The 15,959-nt window shown below is 39.0% G+C and overlaps 1 protein-coding gene across 1 annotated transcript in view; it reads right to left on the reverse strand.

Annotated features, from left to right (window-relative positions):
- Positions 1 to 15,959, reverse strand: part of CACUL1 (CDK2 associated cullin domain 1) — a 41,498-nt gene that overhangs the window by 16,193 nt on the left and 9,346 nt on the right. Inside the window, exons 4-5 of the mRNA NM_001031238.2 lie at positions 6,325 to 6,420; positions 1,638 to 1,740 (exon numbers count right to left, since the gene is read on the reverse strand). Of these exons, the coding sequence (NP_001026409.1) occupies positions 1,638 to 1,740; positions 6,325 to 6,420 (199 nt within the window). The remainder of the gene's footprint in view (positions 1 to 1,637; positions 1,741 to 6,324; positions 6,421 to 15,959) is intronic.

The raw sequence follows: 15,959 nt of genomic DNA on the forward strand, positions 1-15,959 counted from the left end.
AGCAACAAATTCAAGAGCAGATGTTACTATTTTCCTTGAGTCTAAATCACAAGTTGATTCAACAAATGCTTTGGTTCTTCTTTCTTGGAGGACACACTTCTTCATGCTAAGCACACCCAGAACTCAATTTTTTCAGTACAGATCACAAATCATTGAATTTCCTATGTATGCCCACTCAATGTTATTTTCTTCCTTCATAACACACCAACGCTATCCTGTTGAACCAAATCTGTATAAAACCTTAGAAAACAGTATCACACATTGAAAATGACATTTGAAAGTGAAGTCACAAAACCCACACATACATGTATATACCCTATTTTCAAAGAGCTCTCATATTTCTGAAAATTAAGGAAATATCAGTCTTTCTGGTATGAATATCAGCAATCTACAGCAGCTGAGAAAATACAACACTAGAATTTCTCTGTACCTCAACAGAATGACACATACTGTGAATATTCAGTAATTTCCTCAACATTTGTTCACAAGTTGGGAATTTTATTTTGCGTATTTTATCTCAATTTAAAGATCCCGCTGTTCAAGGTTTAACCAAGTCAGATCATAGTTGAGAGTTTATGCAAGTCTTAGGAGTCTTTTTGTTATTGTTTTACTTTGCTTTACTAAGCTGAAAGTAGGCTGAAATGAAATCCAAGAAAGGTGCTCATAAACAACACCCTCCATATAGAGCAGCAAGACAGGTGGCAGATTATTTTTCAGTGTTTTCCTTCAATTTTACTTCTGTAACTACCACAGAGCTGGGGAAGAGTACATTTTTTTCCCCTTTCATTGCAGTACGTGATCTGTAGCTTCTATTTAATTCTCCTACATCAATTCACAGAAAACTAACTACACAGCAACACATTTGACATTACTCACATTCTGAGGATTTGATTAAAAGTGTGACCTTTACTTTCTCGTTGAAAAAAAAAAAAATCACATTCATATTTTCATTACCTGGAACGGGTACACACTTAAATCTAACGTCAGTTGAATTTTCCATGATCTCGTTGGAGGAATCGTCATACCACGTTTCATTAAATGTCTCTGGCCCAAAATAAAACGTTACGTGATGGATGGACCTCCCTTACTGACCTCACTTTCCTAGGTGATCTGATGATGCCTAAAAGCTTTACACCACAGACTTTTCCAGACAGCAAGAAAAAGATGAAATTAAACTGATTATCTCCCATTATTCTGGTGCACCTCAAACCCTTCAGTCAAAGGAGAAGGGCATTACTAATCCAGCAAGGAGAAAGAAAACCCGACCCTTACCACCCATCATACATGTATGCACAGCATACACTCAGCAATTGCTTCAAGGTAAATACTGCAGCAATCATGACTTCATACCAAAAAAAACCATTTAAAAATAACTGTTGACTTGTATTCCTTGATGTGGTATATCAGAAATTACAAATTTTGTAGCAAAAACTTAATTTTAATGCACTTAGTTTTCAACCAGTAATGAAAAACAACACAGAAGAAACAACATTCCTTCCTATGCCTTCAAAAGGAATCTGTATTTGAGCCCTCTTAACCATTTGCCATTTTCTATTTGCTGTGCATTTCTGCAATATCTGAAAGCACTGCAGTTTTCCAGACTCCCATTATAAGAAAAAGTCAATAAGGGTACTTACGCATTAGGTTGTAAATGTGCTTTTCTGCAACATGTTCCGTAAACAGCTTTATAAGGTCATCTTTTAAGTCTCTGTTAAGCTTGGTTTCTATGTAAAATTTATTCTGGAAAATAAGACAGAAATATTAGTGGTTGGTTTTCATAATAGGAAATAAAGTTAACCTTTTTAATCCTGAATAAAATAGTTTATACTTTTAGAACCGTAGAATATTTGGCCTGCAAAATGCTTCCTTGGTGCCTGCTTTTATATTACATAAAACAGTCTTGTACTACAAAGAAATATGTATTTAAAATTAAGACTGTATGTAGTACTACAGCATTAATAAAGTTAATTATCTACAGACGTTTGGTTTTTAAATGTATCTACAGATACATCTGCACATTGACCCAGATGAGAATCTGTAGGAAAAAAGCTGGTACATTTTAGAACATTATAAACACCATAAATAGCAAAATAGGGCTGGATATCACATTTAAAATATCTAATTGTGATTAAGCCATTAAAATAGGTATATTATAGTAATAAATCACCAGTAGAGTTACCCACTCCTGTGGTTCACTCATCGTCTCAGAGGACAGATATTCAAAACCAATGTAATGTGGAAATAAGTGATATATACAAACCTGTATTAATCTAAATTACATCAAAAAATTTTAGGATTCAATTATCTTGACCCACTCAGCATTAATAAATTTGTCTCCTCAGCCCTCAGAAGAAATTCTGTCCATGATTTCCCTGAGGGACTTTAAACCCAATGTACCACTTGGCGTTATTCCCCAATTCCAAGTCTGCAATTAATAGCAAGATTTCCTGACTGTACTTCATGCGTGGGCATTAAATACCTAAAAGTGCAGTTGTCTCATCAAAAAAAATCTCCTATCACTTCAATTCTAACTTGGAAATAGGCCAACTGAACTCATCTGGACAACCTGCATAGTATTATGCAGCCATGCTACTAGAAAATCAACTTAATGTAAAGGTACGTACTAGAACACTTAAGTGATACTTTTTTTTTCCCCCCCCACCAATGGTTAACTGTCATTGCAACAGAAATTCACAGTAATGGAAGTAATGGAAGAAGCTCTACTACTAGGTAGCACCAGCCTACACGCTGTACTTCAGTCTTCCATCACTCTGATTTCTTAAGGCACCTCTACAACACACACTGACCTCAACCAGCACAGGACAACGTCAAGCTAACCACATCATCCTATGAGCCAACAGAGGAGATATTACCTTCTTTATTTTCATAGCCTCAAAATTTTCTTATATTAAATGCAGCTGACAAAGACATGCAAAAAGTGATGCTATTTTCTTACTCAAAACTTGAAAACCTAGAGCAAGTACTCCATCTCCAGCCCAGAGTGCTGAAAAGAGACATCAGAATAAGTGTCTCATTCTTGTCAGTGGAAAACCAGGAACACTTTTCACATAAGAAGTCACTATTTCAGCTCTATCAGTATTTATTGAAAAGTGAGTTAATGTCAAGATTTACCAGACAGGTAAATAAATAGTAAATATATACCAACACCTGAGAAACTCAGATACAATGCAAGCATTTCTTCTAGAAGCCACCTTGACTAACATTAGAAGACATGACTCTGTCAATATCATTAAAAGGAAAGCAAAACACACTTTAGAGAGAAAAAACAAACAGTACATGGGTGTTTATTACCTCATTCATGTATGTATACAAAGATATCTCTTTGTGTATAAACACACAAAATGCCCCCTAGCTAATAAGTAAGTGCAAAGCCACCCAGTAAGAACAAGAGGCAATGATAAATTTTAGAGGCAATGATAAATAAGGTTCTAATCTCAACTAACCGAAACCCACAGGGTTCACAAGAATTAGGCCCACCTCCTACCACAAAATAATAGATCTTCATCTACCCAACTATAATTAGCAATCAAGAACTTATCTTCTAAATGCTGATTTTAATTTTTTCTTCAAATACATGATTTTTGTTCATTCATGTGTGCAGTGTACAATCATACGTAGGGCTGCAAGCATCTAGAATAACTTCATTTAGACTTACTGAGCGTACCAAATACAATTATTTACTTGGTATTATTCTTGGGCACAAAAACCTTTGTGCTATGCTGACTTCTAGCTTCATTTGCTTCATCTGCATTTCTGTACCAGAACTTCTGAAGGAGATTAAACCCACTGAATTTAGAGCCACAAGAGTGATTTGGTTCTCCATGCCTTCTTGAAAAGTTCAATGTAGCAATAGATGGAGCATCACCATTAGAAAACGAAAACCACTAGTGCTTCCAGCGAGGAAAGAATCAAAGTCAGCCCTCTTAATTCTCACCCAAGGGCTCCATCACCACATAAAAGCACGTTAAGAAAGCCCGTCCTGTGTTTCCACCATTCACACAAGAATACGGTTTGGTATGGACCAGCAAAGAGAAGAAAAGCATTGCTGTTGATTTCAAATGCACAGCACTGAGCCCTAAGGCTAATTACATCTCTTGTGGCCAACAAAAGAAAAAACACATTCCAGTTCTATTAAAAACCTTTATATTTTCCTTGGCTTCTTAGATTTTTAAACGCATAAATACACGCCTGAAGTTTTCCTAAGCATTAATATAACCATCCTTTCAGAAAAAAAGTTAATTAGTGCAAATCAGTGACCTCGGAAACTCCTGATTAAAACAATTACATCACTACCAAAAAAGTAAAGCACTGGCATTGTCAATAAAAAGGCAGAATCCAACAACTTCCATTAAATCCTCTTTGGAAGTACCTATTAAACAAACTGCAAAGCTGTAATTTATATTAGACAATAACTAGGCTTTCAGCTCCTGCAGTTGTTTCGTAATCTGATTTTCTTGTCTAAGTAAAGGAAACTGCTGTTGCATCTCATTGAGTTTTCTCCCATGCAATAATGTAAGACTGCAGAAGTCTTGCATTATAAATACTTCCAAATATACACAAATAAACTAAGAGAACATTTTCCATCCTGACCTTTCTAGCAGCATCTTCCACATCACGTGCAACTGATTAATATGATATCAGGGAACAAGTTTGAGTCTTAACTTTATGTTATCCTTCAAAAACAGCTACATAGCTGACATCAGGACTACATTTGGCAGATAGAGAACAAGCACAGAAGCCGCTCTCAGGTCTGTTCTCATTTGCAGGAACAGAGTTTTACTGCCTGAACAAATCTCTACTCTTGCTTCGAAGATATTGCTCCTTTAAAATATCAACTGTGTACTTAGGTTTTGTTAAATATTCTATTTTACAATTACTATGCAAGTACTCATGCTAGAGATCTGTTTATTACTCTTTAATGATTTTGCCTATGTTCACATATCAGTTAAACTGTAAAAATTAAGGTGTACAAACAAAGATATGGAAATCTATTCAATTATATCTTGTCTATCTAGATAGGCAGGACATAAAATGATAATGACAGTCTGTGTCTACCATGAACATTTTTGGATGTTAAGGTACTGCAGTCTTAATTTTGAAGATTTTGACTTCTGTGATCAAAGACCCTCCGAGACACAGCTGACCATTCAATAAAGTACATACCTGAGCAGCTTATCTCCATTTTTAAGCAGATACTAAACTGAGATATTAAATCATGACAGGAACTGAGAGAAAAACCAAAATTATCACCACAAACACATCCCTTAGCTTACATGTGATGCTGTAGCAAGTGAATTTCTTTTTGTATGAACTAGGTGAAGAGTAGATCAGAAGAAACCCAGTTCAAGGCAGACAACTTCCTCTTGTAATGCAACAAATCTACACATTGAAACTATGCTGAAGGACTGTAGCAAACTGCTTGGTTTCAGGTACACCCACTAAAATGTAGGTCTTTGCTTCTGAAACAGTGGGATGCTACCAATGAAAATAACTTCTGAGGAGTTCAAAGTGATGTAATGTAAACTACAGCAATTTGTTTTATTCAAGCATTTCTTTGCTAAAAACTTTTTATCTTAGTTTTTATTTCTAAGCAATGTCAGTGTAAGGATAATTTCTGAGAGGAAGGCAACTCCAAGCTTTAATTATTCTCTACCATTAAAAAAAGCAATGAGAAACTTGGCATTTTGACTAAAGTTATGCTAATTACAGACTTTTTCAAAGATACAGAAGACATCATAAAGTACATAATCTGCACAGCAGTTACAGTCAATGCCATCTGAACTGCTGCAAGTCAGAGCTATGAAAGTAAGTTTGCCCACGTCCAGTCAGCAGTCAGAATTGCTTTATAAACCAATACAGACATTTCAAAGAGATGTCTCTTTCAGGCACAAAGTGTCCATCTTGTCTTAATGTGTGCAAAAGCAATAAAATCATCCTTGTAACCTGCCCAAACTACCAAGCCAATATATAACAAGTCAATAAACCATCTCAAAAAAGATATAAATAATGGCCTATTTGGTAAGGCTGTTTTTGAGTCAAAATAAAAGTAATTCTCCTATTTCCAATAATGGAATATTAGGGCAGAAACTCAATTCCAGAAGTCTGCATTTAAAAGCACAGCTTCCCCTTCTTCTCCCCATACATCTTTATCAGAACTGTTATAAAGGTAGCAAAACATGCCTGAATGATAAGATCTACAAGAAAAATTGTTAGTTGTTAGAGCTGCATTTTACTCCTTTCAGCTTTTAGTCAGAATCTTGTGCATGGACATACCTTATTTGAAAATAATTTTCCAGAACTTACCATATATATGAAAAGAGGCACAATGCTCTGCAATGCTCCCATATATTGTCCAAGAGCTACGTTAAATCTTTCAATATAGAGATCTGGAGGGCTGGCCTGCAAGAAACCATAAAAGTCAGGTTGTAATTTGAACAAGATAAGACCTGGAACAGCATGGGCTATGCTTTCACAGTGAACTCAGAAACTACATGGTATGTGATCCACTAAATCTATACAAAGCAAGCCATACATCTTTCCAGAGTTTCTACTATCGCTCCCTCCAGCAAGAAGGGTTTTCACCACTAAGTGATTCTGCTTAGGACTATGTGTCAGAACAGGTGCATTCAGTAAGAAATTCCTCATGCCTGTGGCAAAATAATATTTAGCATATGCAAATAAAAACACTTATTAAAGAGTAGATATTCTTTATGAAAATGCTCTCTATCAGGTCTACGATCTACAACCAGCTTTCATAGCATTGCAGTGTGTGCACTGATCCCACTGTTCCGAGACAGAAAAGTGATGCTGAGCAGCTGCCTGGCACCTGTGTGGGCATGGAGCACATCCTCCAGTGTCAGAGAGCACTGTCCGTCCCAGAAAGCATTTTTACGTTTCAGCTGAGTCACACAGAGCAAAGCTAATATTCAGGGTGTTGAGTCAGGACTGTGAAGTAATATCTTCAGAGAGCTCTGCATCTGGAACCTACACAGAAATCTACTGCACGACCTTGTAGCCCCAAGCAAAACTGCCATACAAAAACCTGGAAGTGCCATCTCCCTGACAGGCCTTGCAGCACCACAGTGACAGCGCTGCTGTTTTCTGTGTAAAACACCCTCTTTCTCAAAGGAAAAAATACAGAAGCTCATTGCAGAATAGGCTTTTTTAGCTAAGATAAGTTGTGAGAGGAAGCAGGAAAATGGGAAGTACTAACCACTGCATGCTTTACAAATACATGAGGAGATTCAGGGAGCCGCATCAGAGCGCACTTAGCCAAGGATGGACATACCTGGCCATGCAGAGCTGGGGTGAAGCATTCCTCCACTCATCCCCACTCCATCCTGACCATGCAAACTCACTGCCCCACCACTGGCTACCTCCTGCCCTCCTCCTGTGCTCCCTTCGTAAGAGTAGGGCTGGCTGCCTGAGCTTCTGCTGCCACACACCTAAGGACAAAGTGTTGCTCGCTTACAAGAAGCACCACTTCTTTTCTCTTGCATCATTTTCCTCTCCTACAGCTCTATGCAAGAGGGTGAAAAATACAGCAGCAACAAAAAGCTTGCAAGAAAACAAGCTCCGATATCTTTCACAAAGCATCTGCGATGTGAGAAATGCTCAAGGCTGACTGCACCTTAGCTACCTTATCACAGCTTACAGCTCTTATCTTTAAGCAGCAGACTTTTCAACCTTTGCACGAACATTCAGCAGAGGCCCCAATGAGCAGTTAGAATTCACATTGGTGTTTTGCTCTATTAAGTGGTCTCCATTTACAAAAAACTGTTTTTCTTTCTGCTGGCTTCCTTAGCTCCCCTTCTTAATATGCTTAATGAACACAGGGGGAATTTTCACAGCTAACTCCAACACAGCACACAGGTTTCAGAAAGGAAAGTAAACCTGGCAGAGGAATAAAGAGCGTTATATGTTGTTGCCAAAGGTTATGATCAAAATGAGGAATAACGATATATAAGGTTTTTAATCTTATTGCAGATTCTGTTCTCAGGGGCAGCCAAACAAATTTCAGTGCAAAATGCCAACAATGTATAGAAGTGCCTACAAACCCCAGGGACTCATTTTCATGTGCATATATTTATAAAGATATACAATTTATTGCAAAGCACATGCAATGAAATCTGCATTTCTAAGCAAAACGTATTCCTGCTTCAGTCGTTTTTAACCTCAACTTTAAATATGATTATACTCCTCGGTTCATAAAGACTCGGTATGCAACTTCTGAGATTAAAGAGAAAGGAAAATTCTACTTCAAAAGAGTGTGTCAAACAGCAGACAACAGCCTGACGCAGAGCACTGCTCTTCTCACCCAGACAGTCCACACTTTCCACTTAAAAGAAAATACAGAAGGCACCTGGACAGTTTGCCACTCCTGTTTACAGGACCCACCAAGGTTTGGTACCTTTTTGCTGCACTGAAGATGCAAACACCATTTGCTCACCAGGCAAAGCCTGTGGCACACAGAGAGCAATGTTAAGGAGGAATAACAAATGCACACCCAGCTGCCTTCCAAGAACAACCTCAAGTCTTCAATCAGAAAATACCTGGAAGTTGTTGGCTACCACTGCCCTGTAACCAAGCAGAAAATGAGTGCTCTGGGTCAGAAGAAAAGAACGGTGAGAGAAGCCTTAAGAGCTTCACAGGAAGCACTTACTAGGCAAGCATTCAGCCTTACTCTTAACCTCATGACATCAACATATCTCATTACCACTGAGTTAGTTTTATTCTGGTAGTATTTCAGCGCTGGAGATGCTAACAGAAAGGCACCAACAACCTGATTCCACTTGCTTCCAAACAAAGAAAAAAGAGCTCGACAACCAAACGGTCCCGAATTATTGCTTCACTTGTAAACTTAAAGAAAACCTCACAAGCACAGGCCAAAGAACTCAAAAACAGTGTTTGCACAGGTCATTATGAGTCACTGTAACCTGTGTGGGGAAAACAGAACCAACTCTGTGTTCTGCTCATTGTGAGTTATTGCACGGCCGCTCAAGTCAGCCAGACTGACAGCAATTATTTGTCCGAGCATAAGAACTTACTCCATGTCCTTATGTTCATGTTAGTATGACAAGCACTGGAGTGGGACTGCTTCATATAAACTGCAAGGATTTTATTTATATTAAAAAAAAGCACTGCAGTAAGTCAACTGAACATAAGCTTTTGTGAGCAGAGGTTGCTAAGGTTCTTCCATGAAATGGCCAGCATTAGAGTAGATGTGCATGTAAAAATCTATACAGTCTGCTATGATTTTATGCTTGAACTGGGATTTTTTACTCTTGGTCTTAGTCCAGAAACAGTAACACATCCATTCAGCTGTTTTAATTATAGAGGGAGAAAAAAGATAAGAATATTTATTCCTCACAACCCCCTAGAAAATACTAAGTCTTTAAAAAATCATTCCTATCGTACCTGAGGGATGTATTAAAGCAGCTACTCATATAGAGAAAGAAAAATGTACTGCTAGCCTAACGATTTCCCAAAAGAGCAACCCTCATTCCTCCACTCCTCATTCTGAAACCCATCAATCTGACAACTCATTCAAGAGCCTCTATATGGAAAAACAGCTCAAATCCTCTCCTACGAAAGCTCTCATCTACCACTCACAGGGTTAAGAACAGTTTCCAGCAGCAACCATTTAATGTGTCTGCTCACAGGAGAAAGAGGTCAGATTTCACAAACTGTGATTGAGTTGCATTCAAAAAACAAGTTGAAGGTGTTAAATGAGGGCAGATTTCTCAAATTGTGATGGAGATGCATTCATTTAACATCTTCAACTTGTTTTTGAACACTTTCCTAGCATAAAATACAGTGGCTGTTGTTGAAGACGGATGCTAAGGGCATCATTAAATCTCCTTCCACATCACAGACATCTCAGCACCCCAAGAGATATGAGAATTAAAAAACACATTTGAGAAAGGATGACGGGTAAGATGTAGACATCATCTAACAAGCAGTGACATCCAGTATACTAAAGCACCCTTCCCTAAAAGTCTAGCATCTAATCTAATCTCTGGTCATTTGAATGAGCTTGCATATACACGAAAAATATGAGTTACTTTTCCCCCCCCCCAGTCTGAATATCACACGTGGACTGAACACACAGAAGAACAAGCAGCAGAAGACAGGCTGCTGGCTCAAGACAAAACTGGCTCATAAGAGAGAAACAATAACAGGTCTTTGTTTGAGAACACAGAACCGATCTGTTTATGAATGCTCATCTGGCACAATCAGCAACACGCTCGGTAAAGCTTGCATTCTTACACTGATGCACAGTTCCATTTTCCTGGGAACACGCTCACTGCCAGGATGGCAGCACACACGCTGCAGCATCTCTCCCACGCCTGCCAAGTGAGAAGGGAGTGCAGCTATAACTACACAAACTACCTCGATATTTGTGTAAGCCCTCTGACTCTTTTAAAGCAGCTTTTGTTCTTCCTCATTAAAGCACTGTTTGTTTACTTTGCCCTGCAGATATAGGCAATTCCCAGGTCTATCTCACCAGCCAAACACACTATCAAAACTTCTTATGAAAAACAGTTATCAAGCCAAAGTACTGTTCATTCAATGACTGACTGCCACCTCATTAAAAGGTCTGCCCTCAAGCTGTACGTCATGAAACACTCATAACTGCCTTCATCTTTTTGACATCCAGACACCAAGATGCACATATTTCTACCACACCTGGTTTCTGACAGAGTTCCAGTACTACTCACTTGATCCGATTCAGTTCTGTGTGATCAGAGCACTAGAAGCCTGTTCTACAGGCAATTAAGTAACGTTCCCTTGGTAGAACTTCTGGATGAATGCCTACAGCACCAGAATGGTAATCTTCTCCCCCTTAAATATCCCTGACCAGATAAATAGCCAGCTTGAGTTTCCTCTTACAAATATGTTGTATACATCATCTGACCCAGAGGAATGCTGAGAAATACCAGCATACCTGATAAGACGACTTAAGAAATGGAAGTCCTTGCTTTGTTTTCCAGGACAACTTACGCTCTTTTCTACAAGCAGAACACAGCGGTGGCAGATTTCTTTCCTATATTAGTGCTTGAGAAACTCTAGTAACTACGGTAAGCATTTCAGGGAATCAAACATTTTAAGTTAATAAGAGCTACTTTGAGTGTTACCTCCCTGATGTTTCATCTCTTGTAGCAACCTGAAGGCTTGCTACGTCTCATTTAGCCAACAAGCCAAGGAGTACCCATACAAACAGTGGAATAATAATGGGATTCTTCACGTGGGTGGTGTGCACATCCTAACCTTACATACAAAAAATAGGCACAGATGGTCTTGTCAGAAGTTCCATCATACAGCCTGACTCGTGTAACCTTCAACATACCTTGGAAGGAAAGCAAAGCATCTACACAACAGTTTGGGCTAAAACTTAAGGTATAATAAGAACTGTTGTGTTGTACCTAACACCACCCAGTTCAGTTTCACCATGCACTCAAAGCACTACTTGCTTGCACTTTACAACACTCTGATGACTATAGTAAAGTTCATAAGCAAAACACAACAAGCCACCTAAAGCTTCACAGTCTACTCCTGTAATCAGCAGAAATACTGAAAGTTACACAACACTTCCTTAAACAAAAACAAAGTTCAGAACTGAAATTCCAGATCGTGCATCTGACAGCCTTGCCATGTTTATCAGAATAGTAATCATCAGCTTAGTATTTCAGAAAAAACTGGGGAAGGAAATGACACCCCACTCATCAATGGAAGACAAAATTCCCTAAAATCACAGGGAACAAGCAGGAGATAAACACGATACAGAAAGGAAAAGGCGAGGAAGGTACAGGCTGTCCACAAAGGATACTGCTGACACACTTCTAAAGACAGGAGATGACACAACAGCACAATACAGGGCACTCAGTTCCTAGAGATGTGACAGTCCTTAAGACAGCAGAATGACTTTGACGGTAACCAGATGCTAATACATATTCTTCCACTAAACTGGAAGATGAGAGAAGATTTTTTTCATACGCAGACCCAGTTGGTTTGAGAGCTGGCAACAAAGAAGGCTCAGAAGCTGTAAGGATTAATATTAGGTAGGAAAGCTCTCTGCCATTGCACAGCAAAGACTCAACCCACAGGTCGTGGGGACTACGCAACAATTGTGCACATCATCCACCAACACCAGAGACTGCTCAGCTCCCTCGTGTTCATAATAAGATGTTGTTTGTAATAAAACACACTCCTCTCATCGTATAACAGAAGAGAAAAAACCCCAAGCTCTCTAGAGCATCCAAGAGGGTAAACAGGCTATCAGCAACTGGCTCTGAACTCAGTACAGTGCTTTTAGACAGGTGGAACCTAAGCAAGAAATTCTGCCATTTTAGCTCTGTTTGGTTTAAAATAAACACCATGCAAGCAAACTAGCATTTATTTACTTAGAGAAAGGCAGGACTTCACTTATTAACTTCACGGAACATAAGAACACTCAGTCGGTGAACTGAACTGTTTCTGACAAATACTTAGAATCAATAGATCCCCTTTTCTCTTTTGCTCTAAAATGAAAGCCTTGTGAACACAACAAACTATTGCTTTTCACCTCACTGTCATTTCCTAAGCAAATTACTGAGATTTTTCTAACCAAACCAATCATAGGTTAACTGTACTTGCACTTTGTCATGGGCCTGCTCAGTGCCTGGGTTCATTTTGATTGCCAATTCTCAAAGTCCTTCCCAGTGTCACTTCCTAAAGAGATACACAATGGACAGAGCAATTAATTTCAAATGACTTTGCCAAAGCACACGAGACATGTTTAGGCCAATCATTAATGTAAATACAGTTTTATAGTTTTACTATTTTTAAAAGGAAATGTATTCAAAATGAAAGTATGTCTGCATATTCACCCTATCTCATACATCTGAATGACTCAGCACTTACCCTTAGCAAAAACAGCTGTCATTATTTGAAACCACAGCATAATGGGCTATGTCCATTACCAATAAAAAGTTTCCAAATAAAGCACCTTGAAAAAAAAATCATTAGTAGGCATACAGGCGTAATAGGCCTCAGGACAACAGCAAGTATGTCCATTGGTGTTCTGCCATCGGTCTATTTTAAACATAATCCAGAATTCTGACCAACTCAAGAGTTAGGGAACCTTCATTTTCCTAATTACTGGAAGTTCCATGAGGCAAAACTCAGTCGTACTAATGCAGAAAAGCTGGTCCAACGTCAGCTGGGAGAAAGGAAGGCAACCCTTGCTCATAGCTTCTCCCTGACTGAAACAGCCGGAGGAGAGGATCATTGAGCTGCACAGCCAGGAGGGAGCTAGACATGTCTTGAGATACATAAGGCTCCATCTTAAAGGAGTGATGATGCAACAATAAGCAATTCATCTAATTTCAATGTCCTTCTCAGCAGGCAACACTCATGGCTTTTCACCCAATGCCAAACATGCTGAGTGTGCATTCAGCCCACTCATACTTTCTTAACTCCTCCCTCACCACCACAAATTAATTTCTTGAGCCAAAAATGCATGGGGCAGCCCTTCAGGTGTGCTCAGGGTAACAAACACCAGTGCCACGCAACACGAAACCCAGCCAGCAAGAGTAGAAGTCAGCAAGGGATGACCAGGGAATGCACGCACATCCCAGTGCGCCCTGAGCAGTACCTGGGACACCCAGGCCAACTCTGATCACCTCCATCCTTTCACCAACTCCAGCCAAAGGCAGGCTTGCCAGACATGCAGAGGAAGAAAAAAATACATATTGAGTTCCTGCAATGAATGCAGCAAGGAAAGAGGATAAACTCCAGTAAGGTGAGAAACTAGCAAAAGCAGGTCAGACTGGTCCCCTAAGATGCTCCACTTCTACCATTTGGTATCTGACAGTTTTACTGCTTCTGCTGATGATGAGCACTCTTAGTATGGAATGGCTTGCTCCGGCATGTTGGTTGCACGCAGATATTCTGCAATCCACCTGCCATGAAACCATTGCACTTCTGTGAAATGAAGTTGTTCAGCTTGTCCAGAACAAGACACTGCAACTGCCCGCCATTTCAGTCATCATGATCTGCTTTCTCATGTAAAAACAGTACTCTAGCTTGTCCTGAGCTACTTTGGCCTCTATACATAAAAACATTACCTCACATTAAGTCACACCTCGTCAACTCAACAGAACTCCACAATTCAATTTAATATTGTTGGTGGGTGGAATGAGTTTACATCAAAGTGAAACATCGCATACCGTGCACTGAAAGGATTTGCATACCTCCTATTTATAGTGTGTGAACTGGAAACTTCTAAGTGACCAACATTTACAAACTGATTTTTTGTTGGTGATTGTAGGGTAAAGATCTAGCATCATGCTTAGCCTTACACCCGAGTGACTACATCACCAAAAGGTATGAAGAGCAAAGACATAGGATAATAAAATGAGCTGTAGTAACGTCACAATCCATAACTAATACAATTTCTTTACAGAACAATTATTTTTTTTAAGGCATACAGGTTTTTCTTCAAGTGGCTCAAAAAGATGTATTTACCATTTATCCAAAAACAAAGTCACGTGAAGATGGTACAGTGTCATATTACCACTCTCCTGCCACCTGCCATAAGGTGTGTCTACCCTAAGTATGAAAACTTTTGCAAGACAAAGGTTGCATTATATAGTTGTCAATTACTCCTTCAACAACTCAGGCTCAGAAGACAACCTTGTTTTTAGGCAGAAGAACCAAATGCATGTATGTGCCAAGGGAAACATCAAAACATGCAGTTTCAGAACTAAGGAAGCCATCAAGGACTGCTACAGAGAAAAGAATTTGGGGTATTTCCAAATTCAATGTAGTACTCCACTACGGAATGTATCAGAAGAACTGGCCAAACCTGTACAGCTGCAATGACTCTTACTTCTCACAATCAGAGGAAAAATGTACAGGCTGCACCAGTTCAGCGGGACCCAGGGAAGACTTCATTCTAAACATTATGTTTATCTGCACTGACAAGCAGTTACAGAACAGCTGAGGCTGTCTCTGTATGAGGAATAAAGAAATCATTAATCAGAAAAGCAGCGAGGAATCTAGCTCAAGATGACCTAGATATTTCATAGTTAAAAGACATCACATCCACTACATTCTGGGGTGTTGTCTTCTTGTGGCTTTTGTGTTTTTAAGGAAAGCAACAAGAGGAAAAGCATGACATGAGAGCAGAAGATCTGAATGATTACAGCGAGGTATATTTTGATGGACATGCAAGTTTAGCCAGAAGTACCTGATGAAGTTAGCAGTAAGACTGCTCATGACTGAAATTACATATCAGTTATTAGAAGCACTGAAAGAGCTGCTATAATTTAGGGTTCCTATGCATTTGGCACCTCTGCTTGACTCAACATAAGTCAGTACAGAACTCAAAAATCAGTCAGAGAATGACAAAAACTAAGAAAATGAATGAGTGTTGCTGCTAGTGATGACAGTGTCAAGCACGTGCCTGGAGATTCTAACCTAAAAGGGATTTTCAATGAGGAACACACGTGAAAACAAACATGGATGCACAAATAAGATGTAAAGAAGATAGGTATATACAAGTTGTATTAGGACTGCTGTAAACCACTGACATCTAGAGATAGGCAAGAAAAACGCAGAATAAACTGTGGCACACAATCTTCACATGAATTATGAAATACCAGTTCTGAATTACTGCATACTTAATTCACTTTAATTTCTTCCTTTAGGTTTATTTTTGCACTGCTTATGAAGCACTAAGACTATAAAGCAGTTTATAAAGATTAACAAAGCGATGGCAGATATCCGTGTCATGCTCAGATTATATTTGACTGAAGTGTTTACATATCAGATTACACTTTAGATTTCCCCTTCTCAAATCTTTGATTCTGTATTATATTAAGTTTTAGGCACTGCTGTCCACACAGTATCTCTAAGGCTAATTGGTGCCATACAGTCAGACCTAGCAGTTGGTA

The sequence above is a fragment of the Gallus gallus genome, chromosome 6 (genome assembly GCF_016699485.2).
Source record: "Gallus gallus isolate bGalGal1 chromosome 6, bGalGal1.mat.broiler.GRCg7b, whole genome shotgun sequence".
Lineage (NCBI taxonomy): Eukaryota > Metazoa > Chordata > Aves > Galliformes > Phasianidae > Gallus > Gallus gallus.